Source organism: Pogona vitticeps, chromosome 2, assembly GCF_051106095.1.
Source record: "Pogona vitticeps strain Pit_001003342236 chromosome 2, PviZW2.1, whole genome shotgun sequence".
NCBI classification, from domain to species: domain Eukaryota; kingdom Metazoa; phylum Chordata; class Lepidosauria; order Squamata; family Agamidae; genus Pogona; species Pogona vitticeps.
In genome coordinates, this window is record NC_135784.1 from 250,096,741 (window position 1) to 250,123,913 (window position 27,173).

General features: G+C 42.0%; 2 protein-coding genes across 3 annotated transcripts in view; one reads left to right on the forward strand and one right to left on the reverse strand.

Annotated features, from left to right (window-relative positions):
* Nucleotides 1–413: 413 nt before the first annotated feature.
* PHAX (phosphorylated adaptor for RNA export) lies at nt 414–21,660 on the reverse strand. 2 transcript variants are annotated; one of them, XM_020790660.3, is made up of 5 exons: nt 21,450–21,660; nt 12,446–13,068; nt 7,450–7,570; nt 4,086–4,169; nt 414–3,770 (listed from the first exon to the last, which is right to left on the reverse strand). In XM_020790660.3, the coding sequence occupies exons 1-5, from the start codon at nt 21,558–21,560 to the stop codon at nt 3,501–3,503; spliced, it is 1,209 nt and encodes a 402-aa protein (XP_020646319.3). In that variant the 5' UTR covers nt 21,561–21,660; the 3' UTR covers nt 414–3,500. The 2 variants fall into 2 exon arrangements, with proteins under 2 accessions (XP_020646319.3, XP_078242345.1); XM_078386219.1 differs by lacking the exon at nt 21,450–21,660 and adding an exon at nt 21,172–21,279.
* Nucleotides 21,661–24,929: 3,269 nt separating this feature from the next.
* ALDH7A1 (aldehyde dehydrogenase 7 family member A1) overlaps nt 24,930–27,173 on the forward strand; it is a 32,773-nt gene continuing 30,529 nt past the window's right edge. The window contains exon 1 of the mRNA XM_020790656.3: nt 24,930–25,362. Coding sequence (XP_020646315.3) covers nt 25,156–25,362 — 207 coding nt within the window. The 5' untranslated portion in view covers nt 24,930–25,155. The remainder of the gene's footprint in view (nt 25,363–27,173) is intronic.

Below are 27,173 nucleotides of genomic sequence, written 5' to 3' on the forward strand. Positions count from 1 at the left end.
GGTTTTTTGACATAGCATTGAAACATTAGTGCTCTCTCCCCATGTCATGTTTGTGACAGCGCCTCGCCGTATTCATGTGCCAAGTAGTCACGCACACCTATAATACGTATTGCCATGTTGAAAAAGAAGCCTTTTTTCCTTTTTGGCTGGGCAAAGAGCCACCAGGGGCAAGCAGCTGTGCTGGAGAGGCCTTGTGACCATCCTCCCACAGAGCCCAGAGAGGCTCCACCTGCTGCCATTCCCTGCTCTTCGCCCCGCTAGACAGGAGATGCCAGCCGAGTCCACAAGGAGTTTGGGTGAGCTCCCCACAAGGATTACCACACCTATGGACCACCAGCGGGAGGTGGTGGTTGGGGGAACCACTCACAGTGTGTCTGCTAATTCTTTGAAAACATACAAAGAAATTCAGTAAACAGTTTTAAAAACCATCAATCTTTATTTTTGTACTCTGCAGATGAAAATGTATCCAATTCCACTAACACATCTACTATTATGGTCCAGGAAAATGTACTGCTAGCCATCATAACTTTTCATTACTTCTTTCAATTTAATGCAGTCAAGCTAATGAGGTGGAAGAATTCAGGATACGTTTTGTTGCCAGCTGTATTGTTTAGATTTACCAGTTACAAGGGATTTCAAAACCAGAAGGAAAAGAAAGATATTCAGCAGCTAAAGACATATTATGTAGGGTGGTAAATGGCCTTAATGTGAATATAAAGAAAAAGAATATCCACAACATAATTATTAGATGGGCTGCACCCAGCACATGCCTATTTAGCATGTGGGGACAAGCATCCTAATCCCCCCCAACACTAATCTATCAACATTAAATAATTTCTCCTGTAATCACTTACAGTGGGGTCTCGACTTAAGAACTTAATCCGTATTGGAAGGTGGTTCTCAAGTTGAAAAGTTCTTATGTTGAATCTGCATTTCCCATAGGAATGCATTGAAAACCATTTAATCCGTATCTGCTCTTTTCCGTCCATAGAAACTACAGTGGAACCTCTACTTAAGAACTTAATCCGTTTTGGAATGGTGTTCTTAAGTTGAAATGTTCTTAAGTTGAAGCAAAATTTCCCATAGGAATGGACTGAAAACCAATTAATCCGTTCTGGCTGTTTTTTTTTTGTTGTTGTTGTTATGTAGAGGTGCGTTCGTACATTGAAGCATTAGTTCCCATAGGAACTAATGCAAAGCTGGTTAATACGTACTCTACCACTAGGGGGAGAATTTTTTTTAACCTAAGATGACCTAAGGTTAAAAAAAGAGCAGGAAAGGTTTTTTTTCCTGTTCTTATCTTGGATTTCTGTTCTCAAGTAGAAGCAAAATTTAGCAAATGGAGCTGTTCTTAAGTTGGATTGTTCTTAAGCAGGGGCGTTCTTAAGTAGAGACCCCACTGTACACTTATACAGGTATGTGTAGCAATCCTGCTTCTTTCACTAGGACCTCCTTCTAACTGAGGATTGTAGGCTCTTAGGACAAGCATGTCTCAGTAAATAGAAAACAGTCTTAGCAAAATAACTGCCAAAAGCTTATCAACTGTCACTATATGTAATAATGATCTTTAAAATAAATTGAATACATAGGAGAATGTAGCTTATCTACCATATCATTATCATTTGGTAACAGAAGTGACTCTGTCCACATTTGGAACATTTAATCACTTAATAAAAAAAAACGCTATCATATCTACAGAGAATCCCCCATAAGTCAGGAGCACGTGAAGATATCTTCAACAATACCACGTTGCCTTGCTTAACCAAAAGGAACAATAGCAGCTATTTGATCTGTAGCTTCAAACTGGTTTGATTTCTAGCTTCAAACTGCAAGCTGGCATGCTTGTTGTTGCTACATCCAACTCATAAAACATATTTAGAATCAATGCACTGTAGCGTCAATGGCTTTTCATAGGAGAATCACACCAGGTGTTTAGATTGTGAACTCTCAGCAGTTCCAGCCCACATAGTTAGTGATTAGGGACTCTAAGCTGGAGCCCAGCAACATCTAGAGGCCCATGTTAGTGAAAACTAATATAAGTGATATATGTCAGATTACATATTCCATGAACCAGCCACAGATGCGCAAATTAAGCCTCAACCGTTCTTTTGCTGTTTAGAGATCAACATGAATAAACACACAAGTTTTATGGAAATAGAAACTGGAAAATTTACCAAATGAGATAGCCACACCATAGCTCTTTGCATAACTTAACATATTTAATCAATTTTATCTATGAAACCCAGAACGTTTTCCTAAAGGCAATGAAACAAAGAAGACTTAGATTTAGACAGGGCAATGTACAAGCAAGTTCCTGCCCACTGGGACAGGATATCTGTACCAAGCTAGATCTAGAGTTTGCCATGTTGTAAGATGACCCACTGAAATCAACACAAGACAAGTTAATCATGAACTGCCTTGTGGTTCAGTGGACCTAGTCAAAATATAATTAAGTCTGGATCCATGTCACAGTGCTTAAATACAAATGATTTGAGGAATGTTCCTGTAATTCAATGCAATACTACAGAATTGACACAAAACCCAGAAATGAGTAGTAGATGATTGGAAAAGTGGTACAAAGGTTCTGTTTTTATTAAGTCATGGCAGATATTTATGAAAGCTGCTGTTTAGAACTAATAATTCACCATCAAAAGGCAAGGTTAGAACTGTATAGATCTGTAATGCAGAGTATCTGCGCTTCATAGTCATAAGCAAAATCCTACTCTGAGATTGTTAAATCATCATTGAAACAGGAAGTAAATCTGAAGATGCCTTAAAATCCTTTAGAAATAATATTCTATTTTTACAGTGATGGGCATCCAAATAAAGAACATTCAATACCACTACATTATATTCTCTTCTAATCTTACAATACTATCCAAAGACAGTTTTAAAATTAATTTACAAGCAGACGGAATATTGTATTTCACCCGTGGTCCAATGTTGTGTTCCTAAACTTTTCATTATATATTGACTTTGGTTAAATTAAGAAATATTCCCATGCACTTACAGTAGGCCTCACACAGGAACATTACTCTGGAATGAGAACATTCCAGAGAATGTATATATTCAGTATATATACATTCAGTTTTGTTCTTACCAAGAACTAATTCTGAGGTGAGTAACTGATGAGTAACCAAGTAAAGATACATGTAAGTTATTTAACAAAGGAGAGAGATCTAAAAACATTCATGATCTCAAATAAGCTGATAAGCCACACATTAACATTAAATGAGAAAAACAAATGCCTTGTTCAGCATACAACTGGCACAGTTACTAAAATCCGGTGGTGAGCTGTAACTAAAGTATACCCATTTAGTCAGTGGAATGTACATAGGTGTTGACTCACAAATCCCCACTGATCCAATAGCCCTACTCTAGTTGCAACTTATTACTGGATTTCAGTATGTACTACTGCATCTAATGTAAAGAAAAATAATATAAAAAACTGCAATTGAACATTTTTCAGAAAAACTATGGTCTCTCACACATGCAGTACATTAAAAGATGTCTAAATCATGAGTGTTATCTATTTCAATAGCATCCTCTGGATCCAATTTCATTTCACCATGTCCTTCCTGCAAGTCATCCAGAGAAGCTAGTGCTTCATTTGTATCACTAGCAAAAGTCTCTCGGGAAGCATCATCATATTCTTGTAGGTTGAGCCCTTTAATAGCTTTCTTCATCTTCTTTCCCAGAACTTGAATTCTTCTTTTCTTTGCAGCCTTTTTGTTCTCGTACTCCTTTTGGTTTTCAATATAGAAAATGTCCTTCAAAGAGAATTTTAATAGCCCATGAAATGTTAAGGAATAATAGGTAAAGTTGCGCTTTCAGAAACCACCAAATACCTTAGTTAACCTTTAAGCTGAGGATGAAAACTAAGAGTGTGACAAAGAACAAAAAAGTCTCCTTTAAAAAACAGGAATCCTATCTTCTTGTAAAAATTGCTACACAATAGTAAGTGTTCTCATTATAGAAAAAGTAAAATTTTTTACAACTTCGACTTTGAAAATGACCTCTTTCAAGATGGTCCAGGTACAATTTAACTATGTTATATAATGGAGAATACAGTGGACATGATTTACCTTGATTTGTTCTCCAGTTATGCTTGGTGTATTCTTCAGTAAGTTTAAATAAACTCCTCCTGGTGTTCTTCTTCTAGTGCCATTCTACATAATAAAAGATAATAATTTATGAAGCTAAAAGTGAAAAACAATTTTTAGATGGATGGGTGAAGGGGAATCTATTATACAGGAACCATTATTTCATTTGCTACTGCCAAGGTGAGAAGCAGTAGGGGTGTTGTTGCTTTTAATCCCTCTCACTAACTGCAATGAGGAATTGATTAGCTATATCAGCTTGAGGACTATCTGCTAGACATTTGGGAGGGTGAAGGAATAAGGTCCTAGGATCCTATGGATCTCCTGCCAATTCCAATACAGTGGTGCCTCACAAGATGAGCGCTTCGTTTAATGAATAAATCGTATAACGAAGAAGTTTTTGCGATCGCAAAAGCGATCGCAAAACTATCTTTCCTATGGGTTTTTTCGCTTTGCAATGATCGGTTACCTGCTTCGCTAACCGATTATTGCAAAATGAAGATTTTCGCACAGCTGACCAGCGGTTTCAAAATGGCCACCGGGGAAAAAAAAGGCTGCCCGCTGTTTTCTGGGACGGATTCCTCGCTGCACGGGCAGCGAAAATGGCCGTGCTATGGAAGATCTTTGCTGGATGGTGAGTTTCAAGCCCATAGGAATGCATTAATCAGGTTTTAATGCGTTTATATGGGCTTTTAAAAATTGCTTTACGATGTTTTCATTCTACAGCGATTTCGCTGGAATGAATTAACATCGTAATGCGAGGCACCACTGTATATTCTGCCTTTGGTTGCACTGATGCTATGGTGGGATAGCCATTACAGGAGGGCTTTCTGGTAGTGTCTGTGGGGAATCCTTAGCAGCCAGGCTCCCTCTTCTGTGATCTTAATGTGGTCTCTCTAAAGCTTAATATTTCACTAATAGAAATACTGTACATCAGGGGTCTCAAACTCAATTTACCTGGGGGCCGCTGGAGGCAGAGTCTGGGTAAGGGTGGGCTTCATCAGATTACTTTACTTTTTTACTTTTATTGAACTCATATCCCGCCCCTCTAGACAAAGTCTACTCGGGGCAGCTTACATGAGTAATAAAACAGAATAAAATAACATATATAATAAAACGTAGTAACAAGTGTCTATATACATTTCCCACCAAGCGGAGCAAGAGCCTGAGGAAGCCACGCAGGAGTTTCCTTGGCCTGGCTGGGGCTCTGAGGAGGAGGAGGAGTGCGTGAGTCCTCGTCGCCACCCATGACCCCCTCTGGCTCCTTCTTCACTACCACCACCAGCAGCAGGACAAAGAAGCAGAGAAGGGAGGGAGCGCCAGCGACCGCCTAGCGGGGGAGACGGACGACATAATTTAAAAAAAAAAACCTCACAGGATCACCTTGCCAAAGGAGAAAACCCCCATCGGTACCCGCAAAATTAAACAGAACGGGGTGGGCCCCCACAAATGCGCATGCACGCACACACACACACGCAAACACAGAGGTCCGGCAACTTTCCTCTGAGGGCCCCCCTCAAAAAAAGGCACACTCAGCAGCAGCAGCTACCCCCACCATGACAGAGGAGCAAAATTTGCTAGGCGAACCCAGGCAGCCTCCAAAGCCAAGGCGGCTGAAGCAGGATGAGGAGTAGTACAGTGGGGTCTTGACTTAAGAACGGCTTGAGTTAAGAACATTTTGACTTAAGAACCACTCTCATAGGAAAATATTGACTTGACTTACATACTTAGATTTGAGTTAAGAACTAACAAAAACCACGTGGGAGGCAGGGAAAGTGCAAAATTTGAACTTTCAGTTAACTGTTGGCCAGTGAAAAGGGTGCCTGTCTGCTTCCCCACTCCTCCCAGCGTTTAGAGACTGGATTGGGAGACAATCTTCGGACTGCCTGGTACTGTACTGTCTGGACTGTATTTTCCCTGCCTTCCCTGAACCTTTCTTGATCTAAGAAAAAAAGAAACAAAATATCCCCCTCTAGTGGTCGTAGGCAGAATAGCAGCTTCCCATTAGTTTCTATGGACGGAAAAGAGCAGATACGGATCAAATGGTTTTCAATGCATTCCTATGGGAAATGCAGATTTGACTTGAGAACATTTTGACTTGAGAACCGCCTTCCAATACGGATTAAGTTCTCAAGTCAAGACCCCACTGTAGTAGGAAGCACAGCTGGGTGCTGAGGCGGCCGCTGGCTGGGCTGGTGCTGGGGATGCCGAGAGAGAAAGAGAGCTAGAGAGTCGCTTCCCTGGAAGAGGCGGTGGCAGCTGCTCTTGGCGGCTTGCAGGCACTCTTCAAGGATGGGCTGGGAGTGAGCTCCGCTCTAAGGCATCGCTCAACAGCGGCTCAGGTGCTTGGGGAAAAGGGCCAGCAGCACGCCTTGCTCACCGGTTCTCCCCAAGACAGCGCCTCTTGCACCCTCCATCCAGAACTACAGCCTCCCAGCCGGCAGACAGGTGGGCTGGCTAGCAGGCTGCAGGTCTTTTGTTACTTTTTAAGGAAGTGAGGGAAAAGGATAAAAATAATAAGAACTATGGAAAACAGGATTCATTTTACACTAAATAGATAGCAACATTTTTTTCAATCAGCAGCTGCAGCATCATAAATTATTTGACATTATTTTGCCAGAGTGCTATAGCGGCCAACTAACTATATCTGAATGACTTAACTGGTGAGGTTTAGCGGCTGTAGTACCAGCTAGATTTGTTTAATGCAGTTTAACACACCACAGGATTAATTTGAATGCTCCACAGTGTTACGGTAACAGGATCAAGAAGGTAAGGTCACATCTGTTCTACTGGGTCAAGATGCTTGGCAAATTAGAAAGACTGGAGGGAGAGGGTCCCTCAGTGTCTGGCTGACCAATAGTAGCTAGGGGAGTCCGACTGCATATGATTCAATAAAACGACAAGGAAGGCAACTTGGGGGGAGGGTTTAATCTCCCTCTAGCCTTGAGAGTCATCGAAGCTACCAGAATGAATATGACACAAATCCGGGAGGCAGTGGACGATAGGAGGGCCTGGAATGCTCTGGTCCATGGGGTCACGAAGAGTCAGACACGAATAAACGAATAAACGACGACGAGCCTTGAGAGTACAAGGTTATAATCCGAACAATCTGGCTAGATTGTTACACTGCTTTCATTATATTTTCTATTCTGATTGTGTATTTTATTGTAAACCACCCAGAGTAGTGCTTCAGCACTAATGGGAGCGGTATACTAACTAACTAACTAACTAACTAACTAACTAACTAACTAACTCACTCACTCACTCACTCACTCACTCACTCACTCACTCACTCACTCACTCATTCACTCACTCACTCAATAAAACACATGTTCAGTTTTTTCATTACCACTATGAAGAGGCCTCCATTTTGTTCCACTTCAGCAGTTTCCATGAGTAGTTCTATAGATTTCTTTTTCCCAATGATTTTCACTATCCGAGCAATAAGCTCCTTTTTTGGTTCACAAAGTCTGAAAGGAAAACATAACGTTCTATTAAAAGTGTCAAACCTTTTATTTTGCACCTGTTTCAATAACAAAAAGTTTGATAAATCTACCTACAGTTTAACACCAGTTAGTTCTGCTCCACTAAGTCAGAACCGGCATATGTGTAGCCTGCATAATTAAATTGTAAACCAAAGACAGCTTTAAACACTATGTGGTGGTATATAAACAGCATACTTTGCTTTATAGAAAGCATAATAGAGCTTTCAATGTCAGATATTTAAGAACTGGTTTTACTAGTTTCACCCCACAAGTGAGTTTCCATAGCTGGATGGGTTTTGAATCTAGGTCCCCTGAGTCTTAGTCTGTCACTCTGTCCATGACACCACACCATCACTGTATCTAGTACACCACAGTGGGTAATAGTTTAGTACTCCTTGTCATTTATCCAGCACCAGCAGCATGATTAAATCAGCTTTAACTAAATAAAGGTAAATAGAGCTTTACCTGTGGGAAATCTCCATTAAACAGTGAAACTTATTTTCAAGCAAACATGGTTCTTATCAGGGTTAATAGTTTGAGGTGGCAGATCTGAAGTTACTTTCACAGAGCAAAAATATTAAAGATATTTTAGAGGCTGGTAATGTTCCTCAATTTTTTTAAAAGCAGATCCAAGTGAAAATATATCTAACAACAATCATATATAGCTAAAGTCTAATGCTAATAACTTCAATGAGACTTCTACGGTATGTGAATTTAAGACTGCTGTCTAGAAATTGTTCCAGCAATATAATATTGTTCAATACTGATATGATGTTTGTAATATTATCTACATCCTTTCCACTGAATATTGAAGGTTACTAAATTCTAGAAGGGGTACCTAATATTGTGTAGTGGATAGGCTGAGAGATTAGGTCTCGAGAGACCAGGGTCCAAATTCCTACTTCACCAAGAAAACTCACTGGGGGAGTGGAACTGAGAAAACTACGGTACCCTTTAAATATCTCACTTACACTGAAAGCCCTATTAGGATCACAATAAATGGCTTCTGACTTGACAGAACATAACTACTAAATTCTAAAAGATACAGGGAAGAACCTACAACTGCAACCAACCCAACAGAAAATCATCTTGTGCACAAATTGGTCATCATGCAGGTTCTAATAGCTGAACATGCAGGAATGTATTGCTAGAGACATTTTGAGCAGAGGAGGTCTTTAATCTACATGTTGTGGTCATGCCCAGTCATTGCCCAATTTTGGAAAGAAACAAATTAATTCTGTACTTGATAATTTTCTTCTACAAAAGTGGAGAAAGAAACTAGAGGATTTGCTATCCTTGACTTGATCCCGACCAACAGAGATGACTTAGTGAGGGAAGTGGCAGTAAGGGGAACCCTAGGTGAGAGTGACCATGTCCTTCTAGAATTCTTGATTTCAAAGCAAACGAAAGCAGAGTGTAGCCACACACTTCTGCTGGATTTTTAAAAAAACAATTTTAATAATCTCACAACAAGGATAAGTAAGGTCCTGTGGCAGGAGATCCTAACAAGAACAGGAGTCCAAGAAGGGTGGGAGCTTCTAAAAGAAGAAATTCTAAAGGCACAACTCCAAAAAATTCCAACAAGAGAAAAAAGGTGGGAGGTGGCAAAAAAAGGCCAGTGTGGCTTCACAAAAAATTCAGGGAGGACCTAAAAACCTAAATAAATAAATAAATAAATAAATAAATAAATAAATAAATAAATAAATAAATAAATAAAGAAAGAAAGAAAGAAAGAAAGAAAGAAAGAAAGAAAGAAAGAAAGAAAGAAAGAAAGAAAGAAAGAAAGAAAGAAAGAAAGAAAGAAAGAAAGAAAGAAATAATGTACAGGAAGTGGAAATAAGGCCAGGCCACCAAGGATGAGTACAGACAAGTAGCAAACAAATGCAAAGATGTCATTAGGAGGGCAAAAGCTGAGAATGAGCTGAGATTAGGTAGGAACACTACAAGAAATAAAAAAGCATTCTTCAGGTATGTGAGTAGGAAAAGATAAACAAAAGACATAGTGGCACAGCTCCACAATGGAGATGGAAAAAATGTTAACAGATGACAAAGGAAAGGCAGGGGGAGTTAATTCCTATTTCAGTTCAGTCTTTTCTCAGACTATTAACTTCCAAACAAATTGGAAGTGCAAGGGGGGGGAGGGACAGGATTGCACCTGGAGACTGATAAACAAATAGTCAAGGAATACCTTACCAAATAGTCAAGGAATACCTTACCATCCAGGCCCGGATGAACTGCATCCGAGAGTACTGAAGGAACTGGCTGAAGAACTCTCAGAACTGCTATACATTATTTTATTGAAATCATGGGAAACAGGGGAGGTGCCAGAGGACTGGAGGAGGGCTAATATCCCTATCTTCTAAAAGGGCAAAAAAGAGGAACCTAGGAACTACAGACCAGTCAGCCTGACATCTATCCCAGGCAAAATTTAGGAAAAGATCGTATAGAGGTAATTGAGCAAGCACCTAGAAAACAACAAATAACTAGAAGCCAACACGGATTTGTCAAGAACAAATCCTCCCAAACTAATTTGATCTCATTTTTGATCAGGTCACCTCCCTGATAGAGGGAATGCTGTAGACATAGTATATCTTGACTTCAGCAAAGCTTTTGACAAAGAGCCCCGTGATCTCCTGATTAGCAAGCTAACTAGGTGTGGGCTGGATAGATCAAGTGTTAGGTGGATAACCAATTGACTACAGAATTTTACTCAGAGGGTGATGATTAATGGGTCTTTCTCCAACTGGGAGGAGCTAGCAAGTGAGGTACCCCAAGGCTTAGTCCTGGGCCCAGTGCTCTTCAATATTTTTATTCAAGACTTAGATGAGGGAGTGCAGGGAATGCTTGTCAAATTTGCAGATAATACAAAATTGGTTGGAATAGCTAATACCCCAGAACAGAGGTCCCCAACCTTTGTTCCGTGGCCCGGTGCTAATCCGTGGCCTGAGCCGGACCAGGCTGTGGAAACAGATCTCCTCCCCGCCTGCACAGCCCATTTGTGCATGCACCTGTGCCCACATGAGCACTCCCCACCACTTAGCACATGTGCCTGAATGCCCTCCTGTTCCTTCGCACATGTGCACAAGCACAGGGGGTGCCCTGCCTTCCCCAACCGGTCTGCGGGGTTAAAAAGGTTGGGGACTGCTGCCCTAGGAGACAAACAAAATTCAAAATGACCTTGATAGGATAGAGCACTGGGCTGAAAGCAACAGAATGAAATTCAACAGGGAATAAGTGTAAAGTACTGCTCCTCGGAAAAAGAAACCGATTGCACAGTTACAAGATGGAGGATACCTGGCTCAGCAAAACTACGAGCAAGAAAGATCTTGGAATTGTCGTAGATCACAAGTCAAATATGAGCAAACAGTGTAATGTGGCTACAAAAAAGGCAAATGTTATTTTAGCATTTGTTTATAGAGCTATACTTAATAGAAGTATAGTTTCCAAATCCCGCGAGGTGCTAGTCAACACTGGCTAGGCCTCACCTTGAGCATTGTGTCCAGTTCTGGATACCACACTTCAAGAAGAATGCTTACAAATGGGAACAAGTTCAGAGGATGGTGACAAGGATGATCAGGGGGCTGGAAACCAAGCCTTATGAGGAAAGGCTGAAAGAATTTGGCATGTTTAGCCTTGGGAAAAGAAGGCTGAGGGGTGATATGATAGCACTTTTCAAATATTTGAAAGGTTGTCATACAGAGGAGGAGCTAGATTTGTTCTCGATCATCCCAGAGTGCAGGACATGCAACAATGGGCTCAAGTTAAAGGAAGCTAGATTTCGGTTGAGTATCAGGAAAAACTTCCTAACTGTTACAGCAGTACGAAAATGGAACCAGTTATCTCGGGAGTTGGTGAGTGCTCCAACACTGGAGGCATTCTAGAAAAACTTAGATAATCACCTCGCAGATAGGCTATGATTGTATTCCTGCATTGAGCAGGGGGTTGAACTTGATGGCCTTATAGGCCCCTTCCAACTTCACTTTTCTGATTCTATGAGCATAATTAATGACAGTGCTATTTATACTTGTCCTTTGCTCTTTCCCAGTAGCTAACTGAGTGCTTTCTAACCTAGCAGTTTCATCTTCCAGCACTATCGTTTCATTTTGGACTGACTCATCATAAAGGTTTTGAGGTAAGAAAAACTCACCAGTGGTTTACCATTGCTGCCTTCTGCACAATATTATCAAAAGTTAGCTTGAGTGTTACCACCATGGCCTCCTCCGTTGATGTCACTTTTAGTTACCACCGCTGCCCAGTAGCTGCTGCCCCCATCACCACTATAACTATCCGGAAAAATCATTGTTTTGCGAACAAACGGTTTGCAAAGCAAGGACCTAATTGACGTCAAGCGAAAATCCCCCCTAGGAAACATCATTTTGCGATCGCTAAAAAGTCATCGTCCTGCGGTTTCGTTGTTCAGCGAGGTCGGCGTCTAGCGGGGCACCAATGTACTATAGGGCTGAATTTTCATGAAACTTGTTCTTGTCAGAAAAAAAGCCCAACTCAGAATTTTCACTTTAGTTGCTAGTCACTAAAATTTAGTCAGTCAAAGTAACAGATTTAAATAGAGTGCCCAATTATCACTAAAAGCCAACCTCCTATACTAAAAAGATACTCTAATACAATTAAAATGTATCACTCAGAATTTGCTCTTTCTGCATCAAGGTGGCAGTTATTGAAGACTGAGCCAAAAGATAAACTTTTGTTAAGTAAAAGAAGAGGATGACCTGTGGTCCTTCAGATGTTGCTGGCACAGCAACTCTCATGATTCTATTAGCTATGTTAATTTGAACTGAAAGGCACTGAAGTCTGCAACGCCACAAGTTACCTGTCCCTGTACGCAAAAGATCACATGCTTACCGGTAGGCGATTTCGTCTGCCACTTTTTCCTCAGGATCATCTTCAGTAATCTCGTATCTCCCTTTATAATCCATTTCTTGCTTTTCACCCAATCTTTCCTTAACAGCCCGTTTCCGTTTCAAAAGCCCTTGTCCATTTTCCTCCTCATCTTTTGCTAATGTCTTTTTGTCATCCTGCATATATTCATCCAGCTGTTTGTCTAATGCTTCAGCCACTTCTGGTTCAGATTCTTTCATCAGCTTTTTTGCCAACAAGTAATTGTAAGTCTCTGAAGCCCGGCTTCTGTCAATGGTCCCTTCCATCCCAAGAAACCCAAGTTCTGAGGCCATTGCATCTTGAGTCTGCTCCTGAAGTACTGCACCCCAAATGTTGTTGATCTTTTTACCCCCTTGAGTCACTTGTTTTTGAGGATTTGGGCCAAACTGGAAAGGCTCTGGTTTAGGGGAGGAGAAGTTAGAACATTTCTGCCGCTTTCGCTTCCAGAGACAACTTTCTTCATCTGAATCAGAAAAGCTCTCATCACTCGAGTCCACACTTTTGTTTGTCCGATAAGGGACATTTAATGTACAGGGTGAAATGCTGCTTGGGAAAGGCCTGGCTGAGCTGTTGTTATCATGCGGTTTCTGAAATTTAAAAAAAACATAGTATTTTAAGAACAGTATTCATATGCATTAATTAATTTCTACTCTACAGGAAGAAACTGCTGATATTCAGCAAAACATACTGAACAAAAATTCATACATCTCACTCAACCTTCTGTCTCTTTTTCTCAACCTGTAGAGGAAATCAGAACAGAAAAAACACTAGGTCCCCAAGCAGGATGAAAGCTAGAGACTATTCTTGCTCTCCTATGGAACAGAGGTGGTCCTCTAGATCAGTGGTCCCCAACCTTGGTCCTCCAGATGTTCTTGGACTTCAGCTCCCAGAAATCCTGGCCAGCAGAGTTGGTGGTGAAAGCTTCTGGGAGTTGTAGTCCAAGAACATCTGGAGGCCCAAGGTTGGGGACCACTGCTCTAGATGACTTTGGATTGCTACTTCTGTACAGTGGGGTCTTGACTTGAGAACTTAATCCATATTGGAAGGTGGTTCTCAAGTCAAAATGTTCTCAGGTCAAATCTGCATTTCCCATAGGAATGCATTGAAAACCATTTGATCCGTATCTGCTCTTTTCCGTCCATAGAAACTAATGGGAAGCTGCTATTCCGCCTTCGACCACTAGAGGGGGATATTTTGTTTCTTTTTTTTCTTAGGTCAAGAAAGGTTCAGGGAAGGCAGGGAAAATACAGTCCAGGCAGGACAGTACCAGGCACTCTGAAGACTCCCAATCCACTCTCTAAACGCTGGGAGGAGTGAGGAAGCAGACAGGCACCCTTTTCACTGGCCAACAGTTAACTGAAAGTTCACATTTTGCACTTTCCCTGCCTCCCACGTGGGTTTTTTTCAGTTCTTAACTCAAATCTAAGTACTTAAGTCAAGTCAATATTTTCCTATGAGAGCGGTTCTTAAATCAAAATGTTCTTAACTCAAGCCGTTCTTAAGTCAAGACCCCACTGTAATCTCTTGCCACTGTGTATGTTGGCTAAGGATGACAGGAATTGTAAGCCAGAAACAACTCCCCACATCTACTACAAATGTACAACACTGAGGGGGGAAATAGAATGAAGAAATGATCATCTGGGATAAGAGCTCTACTTTTCTCTTTTGTTCAAACAGGATAGACAAAATAGAAAAAGAGTAGCATCAAAGTCACTGCAGTAGAAGAAGGGAACAATGTTTCTGTCAAAAGTCACATTTCTTAACAAAAAATAAACTGCTTGCCTTTGGGTGCCTACTTGGAATGAATGAGGCAAAATCCCCTTTGTTTTCCTCAGCTTACCCATGGCTTCTGATGCCATTATAAACAAACCATAGACAACGCGCCCATGGTTGACTTAGATGTCCTGCCACTAGCAAGAACAATCAGCAAGTGTGCATTAGCACAATAGCTTGTCCATAATAGCCAGAATACAGACCTTTACTCTTACTGGATTCCAAAAAAGGGAGGTTACCTATCTGTAACCATGGTTCTTCTAGTGGTCCTCTGTGAATTAACACTCCTGCGCAGGACGTTTCTAGAGCTTAAAAAAGATTTCACAATGAGACATGCCCCTCCCCCCATGGAGCGCATGCTCCACCCTCCGAACATCCCCTCAGTTCCTTCCAAAAATCCGCTGCTGTCAAAGTAGCAATGGAGGAATAAGTTGAGGTGGTTCGATGTGTGTGGATTTAGGTCGCTTTTTTGATTTTGTTGATTTGCTTTCTCTTTTTGGTGGTTTCATCAGAATGCATCCGAGACTTCTAGACAGATGTTGAGCTCGATTTCGATGGAGGTTTGGATGACTTCTTCTGCCTAGTACGAGTTTACGTCGGGCTCCATTTCGAGCGAGGTGTCGGGGTTGATATGGATCGGGCTGGCTTTGGACGTGCTGAGTCCTTTTGTGTTAGTGATGTAAGTATTTCCATAGTCAGGTGAAGAGAGTTTCCCCACAGATATGATCTCAGACACTGTAATCTTAATTTTATCACTGGTTTTGTAAGTTTCTTGCATTCAGGTCACAACTGGGTTTGATGTTCTTCCCCAAGACAAAATAAGCATTTGTCGTGCCCATCAGTAAGCGGAATCTTCTTTGTACAGAGAATGCACCGCTTAAAGGGTCCCTGAGGGGCCATAAAAATGGGGAAAGTAGGAAACCGGCGTTGTGGGGGAAGAAAAAACGCGGGAAGCAGAAAACAGCTGAAATGGGGAAGAAATTAAGGGCTAATCACAAGGGGATGTAAAAAAATACAGTACTAATTATAATAATAATCTGAGAGATTCGGATATAAACAATCTAATACTCACTTTTATCGCTCTAGTCTAGGTGTTCCTATATGTCCTACCAACGTGGCAGAAAAAAGGAACTGAGGGGACATTTGGAGGGCAGAGCATGCGCTCCATGGAGGGATGGTCTCATTGTCAAAACTTTTTTAAACTCGAGAAACTTCCAAAACATCATGCTCAGGCGCAGAACAACCCACTTGTGTGCATTCGCAGAGGCTACGAAGAACATATATTGTATTATCTATAAATTTGTAATTTCTGCATGCCAAATTATATTTGTATTAAAACTAGTGTGCTAGCTTTGCCCATTCTTGGAGTAGTCTAATCTGGCCATGGTGACACATGCCTTAGTTACATCCTGGCTAAATTACAGTAACATGCTCTACATGAGACTACCTTTGGAAAGCACTTTGAAACTTCAGTGGGACTGAAACAATGCAGCCAGACTGTTTAATGGGGCTGGTTATAAGGATCATATAATCCCCTTTACAAGAGTTCCACTGACTGCCAAACAGATTTTGGGCATAATTCAAAGTTCTGGTTTTAAACTATAAAGCCCTAAACAGCTTGCATTCAAGCTTTTACAAGGACTGTATCCTCCCTTTATGATCCTCTCTGGGTATTAAGAAAATCAAGAGAAGCCTTTTTCTCAGTCCTGCCACTTTCACATGTGCATTTGGTGGGGACACAGGAGAGGGCCTTCTCAGTCATTGCTCCTAGACTCTAGAATTTCCTCCCATGAGAAGCCAGGCTGGCCCTATCTTTGTTGTCCTTCCACAAATAGATAAAGACTTTTCTCTTCAGACAGGCTTTCCCTTGGGCTATCTGGCAAGGGTTTTTAAATGGGGTGTTGTGGCTTGTTGCTTTGAATGTGCCTGTGGTGGTACTTTTGTTTACCACTTTTAGTGCAGTATTTGATTCTTTTTATATTTGTATACTGTTTTAGCGTTTAAATATTGTCTTTTAAAGATGTAAGCTCCTCTCAAAACAGATAAATTATACTGAAAAGCAGCTTTCAAGCTCACTGTTTGGCTAATTGTCATGATTCAGTTTTAAGAAATTACAAATGCAGATTTAAAATCGGAATTTAAATGTAAATTTCTAACAGGAAAGATTTTTAAAGAGGCTTACTGGCTTGTTAAGACTGTTTATATGTAAGTAGTATTTCAAAAATGCTAATTCGACCATTGTTTAAAAAGCTAATTCAAAATGTTTTAAAATTCTTCTACTTTTACATGAAAAAACAGGCTTCATTCACACTGTTGACAATTCACTGCTTAAATGACAGCATTGCAGAATGTATAGTAAACTGATTTCTGCAATATAAGGGGCATGGTTGCAATTTTTGATATCTGCAGTACATGTCTGTCATGGTGAAGTGTAAATATATAAAGGAATTGTGTTATAGCACATAATACAATTAGAGCTCAGCTATACATTACACATCAGCTCATTCTTCGGTTATAGATTAACAACAGAAAACTGCTTTTAGATTGGTTGGCCACATTATGAAATATTTAATTGGCATGAGTTTAAAGGATGTCTGATAGTGTAAGTTGCAAAAACACATTCTTGAGGACACTAAGTTCTTCATCCATACATCTCAGTATCAGACTCACATTTTATTACATATGTTAGAAGGGAAGATGAAACCAGCACCTCATTGTTACCACAAACACATCCCTTCTTTTATATTAAATGTTTGCCTGAATAGAGGCATAAAGATTAGAAGAGCCACTCTCTGATACTATTCCACTTAACTGGAACAAGTGCTACTTAATGTAAAACATTTATGTATTACTAAGATATGAAACTCTAAAAACGTTAATGGTTATAAATGCAATACTGTACAATGTTGTATTCATAATGTGAACAATTGTGCAGTTTTCAAAACCAGTACAGGCGTACCTCAGTTTACGAAATTAATCCATCATCTGGGACATTACATAATGCAGAAATTATGTAAACCAGAATGCGGATTGCTGTAGCAACGGGGGCGGCAATAGAAACCTCCACATGCAAGGTGTCCTTTTTGTACAGCGAACCACCCCCCCCCCGTAAAAATGTAAACCAAGGCATTATTTCTTATGTATTTTGGTTCATAAACCAAAAATTACATAAACCGAGGCATATGTAAACCGAGGTGTGCCTGTATGAGGAAAAAGAACTCACCATTAGATCTCTTGGAGTGACCAAAAATAACCACAACCATTCATACTAGGAAGGAGCAACCATGTATTTGTCTGTGTCTAGGGAGACCCTAGTTACAACAGTTTCCAATTTCTTGGTACTTTTACCAAGGATGCTGCAAGATTCATTTTGAGTCTTTTTTTTTCTTTGAAGCAAAAAGCATTACTGAAATCCACACAAGCTTCCAAGAGGTCTGGCTGGTACACAAGCTTCACTTGTTCTGGGCATCTGTCAATTTACATTATCTTCTGCTTACAGATGCAATTTGTGTTGTGTAGCCTGTGGGGCTCCCTACTACATTCTGTGTTTATCTGCCAAAACTTTCAGTACTGATAATACACAGTACATTCAGAGTTACACTGTTTCACAGGAACTTCAAAATATAATAACAATCATGTGCCATTAACTCAATTCTGGCTTATGGTGACCCTTTTCAGGTTTTCTCATGGAGACAAAACTCAGAAGTGTATCTTCTGGGAGTGCCCTGGATTGCCCAAAGCCACACAAGCTAGCTCTACACATAGGAGGCACAGTGGGGAATTGAACCCCCAACCTCTGGCTTCGCAACCAGATACCTAAACCATCCAGCTCTCAAAATATGAAGAGAATCTTGAAATCACAGTGTACCCCCACAATCTGGGAGTGGGGAATGGTTGCAAGTACAGAAACTTTACAGATTCCAGAATTTGGGTGCATGGACAAATATTATTATTCTTCGGAATCTTCCCATATTGAATTCATAGGTCATTTCACAAAGAGAAATGCATCTGCCTCCGTATGTTTCTATTTGTGCATGCCTTCCATAGGGCCTCTTAATATTTATAATCCTTCTGTCCTTTGCTGAGGCTACAGGTATGCAAGAACATTCACTGTGTGAGTGATGCAACTAGTATGTCAACTTAATCTATAGTATTTCTACTTACCCAATCTTTAAACCACAGAAAAAAACCATTTTATTGGAAATGCCTTTTATAAAAAGAAAAAAAAGAAACTTCAGTCTTATACAACTTTTCTTTTGTAAGAACAAAGGACTTCCACTAGATTGACAGTCAATCTAGTGGAAGTCTTTTGTTCTTAGAAAAAAGCTAGCTGGCAAGCTCACAAGCTTGGAAAATAAATATGGGAGATTCTATTCATGTTTATTTTAAAAAATATGGCAGCTGACAAATCTGGCCTTTGCTGAAAGCATCTTGAACATTTTTAAGCAAATGAGCCTGGTTTCTTTCCCATTTCTTAATAGATCTGTGCTTCTTTTGTCTCAAAAAATAAAGCACAGTCTGACATATGACCATGCCCAAAATCTAACCGGAGTAAAAAAAACACATACTGTACATTACAGCAGTTTTTCTCCTGTGGACTCCCCTTATGTGAATCAGCTATGTGAGCTGAATGGTCACATGCCCAATTTTGCAACCAATATAAGATCAGGTGCACAAAGAGTTGAATTGCTTACAATGGCTCTTCTACAATTGTGTAAGTAAATAGGAGTCTGACCAACTGGTTTAGATTATGTTTTAGAACATTTTCCAGGAGCATCCAGTACCTTTGACATTCAACCCTACCCGAAGAATGCACTAATAGAAAACAGTGGGTTTTAGCAGACAGTTGGATAGCAATTAAGAACTGAGTTGATCTCACCCCGACACAGTATATACTGTGTCATTGTGACACAGTCTTTATCAGAGTAACAAATCTTGCTCCCATTGTCTAGTATTTATAATTAAATAGAGCATAACACTCTAAGTCAGTGGTTCCCAATTTTGGGTAAACCAAGTGTTCTTGGACTGCAATTACCAGAAACCTCTGCCAGCACAGTTGTTGCTGAAAGCTTCTGGAAATTACAGTCCAAGGACAGTTGGGTTAACCAAGATTGGGAACCACTGCTCTAAGCCTAATGTATCTCAGTTGTGACAATTCCCTGAGAAGAAACAGAGCTCTGTATACCATCTTGTACTCACTGAGGGAAAGCTAGGAGAAAGATGCATCCAAGATCTGGCACCAAACTGAACTAACTGTTAACCCGAAATGCTAACAACAAGCTTAATCTCCAAACATAAATCCTTATGAAGCCAAAGCAGAATTTTCACAAACATATGGAATGATTAAATGCACCTCTTCAGAAGCAGAAGGGGAAAAAGAAAGACTGAACATACTTAGAGGCTGCAGAAGTCACAGTGTCTGCTCAAATATATGTGCAAGGTTAAACAACGACTTAATAGCAAAACATGTCATAGGAGCAGACACTGTAAGCAGCCCTAAGCAAAAAAAAAAAAAAAAAAAAAAAAAAAAAAAAAAACCTACAAAACCTAGGAATGTAATCTACAAAAATTAGGCACCTGCTCATCTTTCAGTGCAATATATATTACTGTCTGACAGCAATAGCCTTCTGCATTCCACATAGGCAAAAAAGCCAACCCCTCTGTAAAAGAAATACATGCATGATATCTAGATAGGGAGGGACGTGGTGATGCTGTGGGCTAAACCGCAGAAGCCTGTGCTCCACAGTCAGAAGATCAGCAGTCGTAAGATCAAATCCATGTGAGCTCCTGTTGCTTTGTCCCAGCTCCTCGCCAACCTAGCAGTTCGAAAGCATGCAAATGTGAGTAGATAAATAGGTACCACCTCGGTGGGAAGGTAAAACGGCATTCCCTAGTCACGCTGGCCACGTGGCAACGGAAACTGTCTTCGGACAAGCGCTGGCTCTATGGCTTAAAAACAGGATGATTAACGCTCCCTAGAGTCGGACACAAGTGGACTAAAAATGTCAAGGGGAACCTTTACCTTTACCTATCTAGATAGGCATCTAAATCTGACATCACAAGTGGGCTAAAACTTCATTCTTCCAGGCCATTGTATACTGACCTTAAAGTTAACAATTGCAGAGTAAAAAACTTTAAAGAGACTGAAATTAGAATTACAATTCATTACAAAGTTCTAATCTAGTTGGGTCCTTATCCCCGTACATGTGTTAAATGCCTACCTGCAGCCATTCTCTTCATTTCGGTTTCAAAGACGTCAGCCAACAGATAGGAACAATTTGTCAAGCTGGCAACAGTTCTGTGGATGTTCAGTGCTTATGTTACTCTCACTACCCAAACTTTCTCATTTAATTTCCCTCACTGTCTATAATCCTGCCTCCAATTAGGTGTACTGTAGTACTTATACACCTGAAATTTCATATCATACTTCTCTGAAACACTGAAATGTCATCAGAAAAAAATTCACAGTACTGTATATAATATTTGTTAGTCTTCAAGGTGGCACAAGATAGTCCCTTTCTTAGGTTAAAGATGGTTACAGCCCTCTGAATACAGTATTCCACCTTTGCGAGAAAGGCAAGATGTGAATAAGTCATCAGGCAGATAAACCTTGAACTCGACCACTCTGTGCTACAAACACTCCACTTGTGCGCTCCCTTATCCACAGAGGATCGCCTGAAAGCTCATGTTTCAGCGTCGGATGAGAACACCAGCGTGTACTAGCAAACGAGAAGCTGCCCCAGAGTTCCCCTCAGGTACGATTACCACCAGGCCTCGGAGACACAGGGTGCCTTTCCGAGCGGTACACAACAAGGCAGCAATTCGTCCGGGGCAGTTTCTCGGGCTTGCAGCGAAAAGATAAGACGTCTCCAGAGAAAATTCTGCTTCGAGAGGACCGCGTGCCGAGTCAGGCTTACCTGGGCAGAGACACACACACACACCGGTGGGATTTTACGTCGAATAAGGCCGCACTGAGATAAAACGGCGGCCCTCCCCCCCAACCCCCACATTTTGCTCCTCACAAGCCTGCAGGTGGCCCCACCCCGTCTCTCTGCTATCTTCTGAGGGGGGGCACCCTTTGCTTCAGGCACCCCCGAGGCCTCCAGCCCTCCCCCTGGGAGAAGCAGGCGGGAAAAGGACGCCCGCCATGAAGCCCGACTGATGAAGGGATGGGGGTAGGTGGGGCTGGCCCGACCTGCTGAGGGCTCCTGGTAGCGGCCGAGACCGGCATTTCGCAGTCCGAGTTGGAATCCAAAATCTCCCCGTCCTCCACGTCCTGCTCCATCCCTCGAGCCTCCAGTGCCATCCTCCCGCCCCTCAGTCAGGCGAGGAGCGATGCAACCCCGGCGAGAGGAAGAGGGCGGCGAAAACCGCGCTTTCCTCTTCCGCAGAGGCTCGGCCACAACCCACTAGGACTACGGACCCCATGATGCTTTGAGAACGGGGGCGGCGGCGGCGGCGGGAGATAGCAACGCAAGGCACGTATTCTTCGCGAGGCATGCCGGGCATTGCAGTTTTTCGCTTTGGGTGACTAAAGAGACGGGCGTGGCTTCTACTCCCGCGGCTCACGCGATCGCGGTTTTGAAGCCTGAAAAGGAAGGGTACCCAGCGGCGCGTGAAAATACCATCAGATATACAAAGCCGAATTGAAACAAAAGAAACAAACCAACCGCCGAGTACATTTCAACTGCAGAGTACTAAACCCGTAAATTAATATGTGGGGAATATGTCGCAAATCCTAGCAAAGAAAAGCCTGGAAAAAAAATAGTATCTGCAAAAAAAAGTGTCTCTATCTGTAAAAACTGACAGATTTTATTTTCCTGGGCTCCATGATCACTGCAGATGGAGACAGCAGCCCCGAAATTAAAAGATGCCTGCTTCTTGGGAGGAAAGCGATGACAAATCTTGACAGCATCTTAAAAAGCAGAGACATCATCTTACCAACAAAAGTCAGAATAGTCAAAGCTATGGTTTTTCCTGTCGTGATGTATGGAAGTGAGACCTGGACCATAAAGAAAGCAGGCCGCCGAAGAATTGATGCCTTTGAATTGTGGTGCTGGAGGAGACTCTTGAGAATCCCCTGGACTGCAAGGAAAACAAACCTATCAATTCTAAACGAAATCAACCCTGAGTGCTCACTGGAAGGACAGATCCTGAAGCTGAGGCTCCAGTACTTTGGCCATCTCATGAGAAGAGAAGACTCCTTGGAAAGAGACCTTGATGTTGGGAAAGTGTGAAGGCAAGAGGAGAAGGGGGCGACAGAGGATGAGATGGTTGGACAGTGTCATCAAAGCAACCAAGATGAATTTGACACAACTATGGGAGGCAGTGGAAGATAGGAGGGCCTGGCGTGCTCTGGTCCATGGGGTCACGAAGAGTCGGACACGACTAAACGACGAATGATCTGTAAAAGCATCTTACCTGTGTATCCTCTCAAATACTTAAAGGCTTCACAGCTTGTGGCCCTGTGGATGTTACTCAGGCGGAAGCAATTCTCATGATTCCTATTAAGTATTACTAATGTCCAGGGATAATTGGAGGGTGGTGGTGGTTGTAGTCCAAGAAGAATCTACAGCACCATACATTCTTCCTGACTGCTCACTTGGCTGCTGAGTTTGGACAGTTCACTCTGTTGAAGCAGATGCTTCAGAATCCCCCAAGGTCATGCTTCCTCAGGCAATCCAAAAGACAACCTTCTCAAAAAAACTTATCAAGTACTGCATCCAGAAAAAAAGCTTTATTTCACAACAGTGTATGCAACAACAATAATGGATTAGAATCCTTACAAGTGTTTACTCAGGCGGAAGCACCAGAGTTCCAGGTAGCCTAAAGGGAGTGTGTACAACAATTTCAACCAAAATCTGTAATACTGCATATCACATGATGCTTTCCTCTTATAAAACATTGACTAGCACATTTCAAGCAATGCTGTGGAATTAGATGTTTGCTTCCTCTCATCTCTTTCCCCCTACTTTCTCTTCTACTACAGCTAGAAGTGCAGGTTCTTCTCAAAATCACACCTAGGAAACTATTGCATTAGAAGCATGAGACTTATTCACGCTAAGGATAGGCCTAGTGAAATCAGTGAGACTTAAAGCATATCTTACTGATTTTAATGAGTCTACTCTGCATGACTGATTGTGGATACAGCCCACAGGCTGGGATTTTGTGAAAAAAAATATGCCCTCCCCTTTGCCCTGATGTTTACTTGTTAGAAAAGGACGCGGTGGTGCTGCAGGTTAAACCACAGAATCCTCTGTGCTGTAAGGTCAGAAGACCAGCGTCGTAAGATCGACAGAGTGAGCTTCTGTCGCTTGTCCCAGCTCCTGCCAACCTAGCAGTTCTAAAGCATGTAAAAATGTGAGTAGATAAATAGGTACCACCATGGTGGGAATGTAATGGCATTCCATGTCTAGTCGCGCTGGCCTTGTGACCACGGAAACTGTCTTTGGACAAATGGTGGCTCTATGGCTTGGAAACGGGGATCAGCACTGCGTCCTAGAGTCGGACATGACTGGACTAAATGTCAAGGGGAACCTTTACTTTTACCTTACTTGTTAGGGGACAGAAATTAAAACATTGATTAATTCATGCTGTAATTTATCTGCAGATGCAGCTTGGTAAATTTCAGTGAGTGTAAGCCTTAGAAACATGGACAACTTTATTTATTTATTTATTTAACTTATATGCCGCCCATACTACCTGAAGGTCTCTGGGCGGCTTACAACATTAAAAATACAATAAAAAGGCAAAATAAAAGGGCAAAATAATTAAAATGCAATTAAAAATATATACTCTGAAAATTGCCATCAGACCCACAGCTGATATTATTTCAATTAAAAGCCTTCTGGAACAGGAAGGTTTTGATCTGGCAAATCTCAGTCGGGAGGGCATTCCATAGTCTGGGGGCAGCTGCCAAAAAGGCCCTTTGTCTACAAGCCATCCCTCTTACCTCCTTGAGGGATGGCTCTTTCAAAAGGGCTCCCTGGCTAGATCTTAATTGCTGTGTAGGCTGATACGGAAGGAGGCGGTCCTTCAGGTAGCCAGGGCCCAAGCCGTTTAGGGCTTTATATGTTTAATTAGAGATACTTTTCTAGTTTCCCCACAAGGCGGGGAAAAAAGAATCAGATAGTGCTACTGGCTTATTGCACATCGACCGCACACCAGTGTCTGGACCTAGGCATTCAGTTCTGACTATGCAAAGAAAAATGCTACCTCTTTCTAGCAGGAACGACTGATACCATAGTAGACCTTTATGACTTTATTGTCTCTTTGCAAGATGTCGAGAGTCAGAACTTGTGAACAAAATCCCTCTGAAGTTTCTGCCAGGTCACCTGAGTTCATCATCTCTTGTGAGGCATCGTGTCAGTTTCAAAGCTTTGTGCCTGGGCGGCTTGTGCCTTTCTAGGGGTTCAATTGTGTCCGTGAACGGTAGGCCCCGGCAGTGGTGGCCACAAAGGCCTCCTAATTAACTGAAATCAGAGGCTGCTCTTGTAAGTCGGCGTCCTCCCTTGATCCACCACTGGAGCAGTTGAAGTGCCAACTAGATCAAGGGCGGCGTCACTCGCAGCCGGCTGGAACCCACTTGATCTCCCGGACTAAATTAACCCTGGCGGGAATAAAACATCGTCTAAAGGTCATCGGGACAAGGCGAGAGGGCGGTTATAAGAACGGAGGGATTTGTCATTCGCGGGCCGCAGAAGGGAAAAGCTTCGCCGCCCGCTCCGGCCTGGCCCAGAGACCGCGGCGTCGCTCGGCTCGGCTCGCAGCGAGGGCGGCTCAGAGAGGCGCCGCATCCGGCCTGCCCGCGCCAATCCCGGCTGCCGGAGCTCAAGGGGGGCGGAACGGCGGAACTCGTCCTCCCATTGGCCGAGCGAGAGTCGTGCGCCCAGTTCCACGCGATGTGGCTCCCGCTGCGGCTGGCTTCGCTCGGCAGGCGCGCTTTGCTGAGGAGGAAAGCGTTCTCGTCGCCGTCTCCCCGCTGCGGACCCGCCGCCCCCATGTCGACCTTGCTGATCCAGCAAGCCCCCTACGCGTGGCTGAAGGAGCTGGGCCTGGAGGAGGAGAACGGGGGAGTGTATAATGGCACCTGGGGAGGAAGCGGAGAGGTAGGTGGGCTGGCAGGCAGGCAGGCAGGCAGGAGGGGGGCGGTGACCAGGCTGTGCTGCCGGAGCCAGCCTAATTGAGAAGGTGCGGACATTTTGAAGGACTGCTTTTTAAATCAAATTCTTTTTTTTTAATTTTTATTTATTTATTTATTTTTTTGGTCTCCGACTCCCGCATTTTAGGCTCCCAGAAGAGCTTCCGCGGATGAGTCAGTCTTTCTGCAGCCCTAAATCACGAATGATGGTGTGCTTGCTTTCACGGACGACTCCTAAATACCGTTTATTTTAAAGGGAGCAGACTGTTTTCAAAAATCCTTAGTCTGAAGTCAGAGTAGACCCACTGAACCTGAGGGATTTACATGAATGTTTAACTGTTGAGCAAATGATTTCAATGGGTTTGCTCCAGGTGGAGCTAGGTGTTGAATTCCGCCACAGGGATCCAGTCTTCAAGGGTTCTGCAACTCTTAATTTAGCTTAAGTACTTTTCAGTGTGAAGGTGGTTAAAACCATGAGTCCCCTGGGATTAAATGATGGTATACTGGAGACCACACATTTGAACTACTGGTTGTCACAATCTGCTATGCAGAATTGTGATTGTTGCTCAACTCATCAGAATTGGCAGGAACAAAGGCAGGTCTCTGATTCATCCATTTCTTTATCTAAGATGAGCTCTACTGTAGTGGGGTCGGTATTTTTCTCTCATAGCTCCTACTTTTTTCTCTCCTCTTCAGCAAATTAGCTTAAAATGTGTAGGACTCACACATTACCTTATTTATCCTTCCTATAATACTTCTGGAGTTGGTTGACTCACCTGTGAGTTAAGTTACTCACCCAACTAAGTACAGTAACTAAAAGTATTGTAAATAAAAGTATTTTGCAGTTAACTCATTGAGGGTGAGAAACTTACTGGTCAATGAACCCAGGAAGTGAGCATTGATTTATAGGTATAAGTCAGATTTGCTGTTTCCTTGCTTTTTAAACTTAGGATCACAGAGTTTGAAGGTATCACGGAGGTCGTCCAAAACATCCCCTTGCTTAACAAAGGATCTGCAACATTGAGGTGTATCCACAGCAACCCTGCCAGAGGTCTGTCGAATCTCTGAGTAAATATGTCCAGTAAAGAGCTCATGCTACCTTCTGAGACATTAAGTTCTGCTGTTGAACAGCTCTTACTGTTAGGAAACATCTTCAAAAATGTAGTCAAAAATTGACTTCCTGCAGTTCCCACCCATTGGTTCTAAACTTGCTTTCTGCAGCAACATTCTTGGTTGCATAATAGATAGTAACATGTCTCCCCTTTAATCCTCCTTTCTGTAGGACAAGGATCACCAGTTTCAATCATTTCTTCGTAAGACTTTGTTCCCAGATGCCTAACTGTTCTGGTCACTTTCCATTTGATATGTCTTCGTTAAAAAGTTACTAGACACTGGATGCCATTGCCTCCTGTGGTCTGGATGCTTTGTTTCTGTTAATGTATACTAAAATTCCATTAGCTTTTTAAAAAGTTGCATCACACTGTCTACTCATTTGCAACTTCTGATTTAGCAAGATACCTTGACTTTTTTTCACAGGTACTGCTTGCTAAGACGCAGTTAATGCAGGATGTTATGTGTACATCTGTTGAATTTTGTCTAAACTGCACAATCCATTCAGTTCCACGTGCATTATTCCATCACAATATTAGTTTTTCCCAGTATGTCTGCCCATTTTGCTCTTGTTGCTGAAGGTCCATGTGCGAAAGCTTGTTTCTGCAATAAGGTTTTAAAAATATGTTTTAAATTGCAAATACAAAAACACAGAGAAAGGAGAAAATA

Bases quoted from the DNA above. Each gene is read 5' to 3' on its own strand.
- PHAX (XM_020790660.3), bottom strand. From the start codon at position 21,560: ATGGCACTGGAGGCTCGAGGGATGGAGCAGGACGTGGAGGACGGGGAG. The intron at 13,069-21,449 runs GTCGGGCCAGCC...TTTAAATTTCAG, and splicing joins CTACCAGGAGCCCTCAGCAG to AAACCGCATGATAACAACAG. The intron at 4,170-7,449 runs GTAATGAAAAAA...TTTATTATGTAG, and splicing joins ATGGAGGCCTCTTCATAGTG to AATGGCACTAGAAGAAGAAC.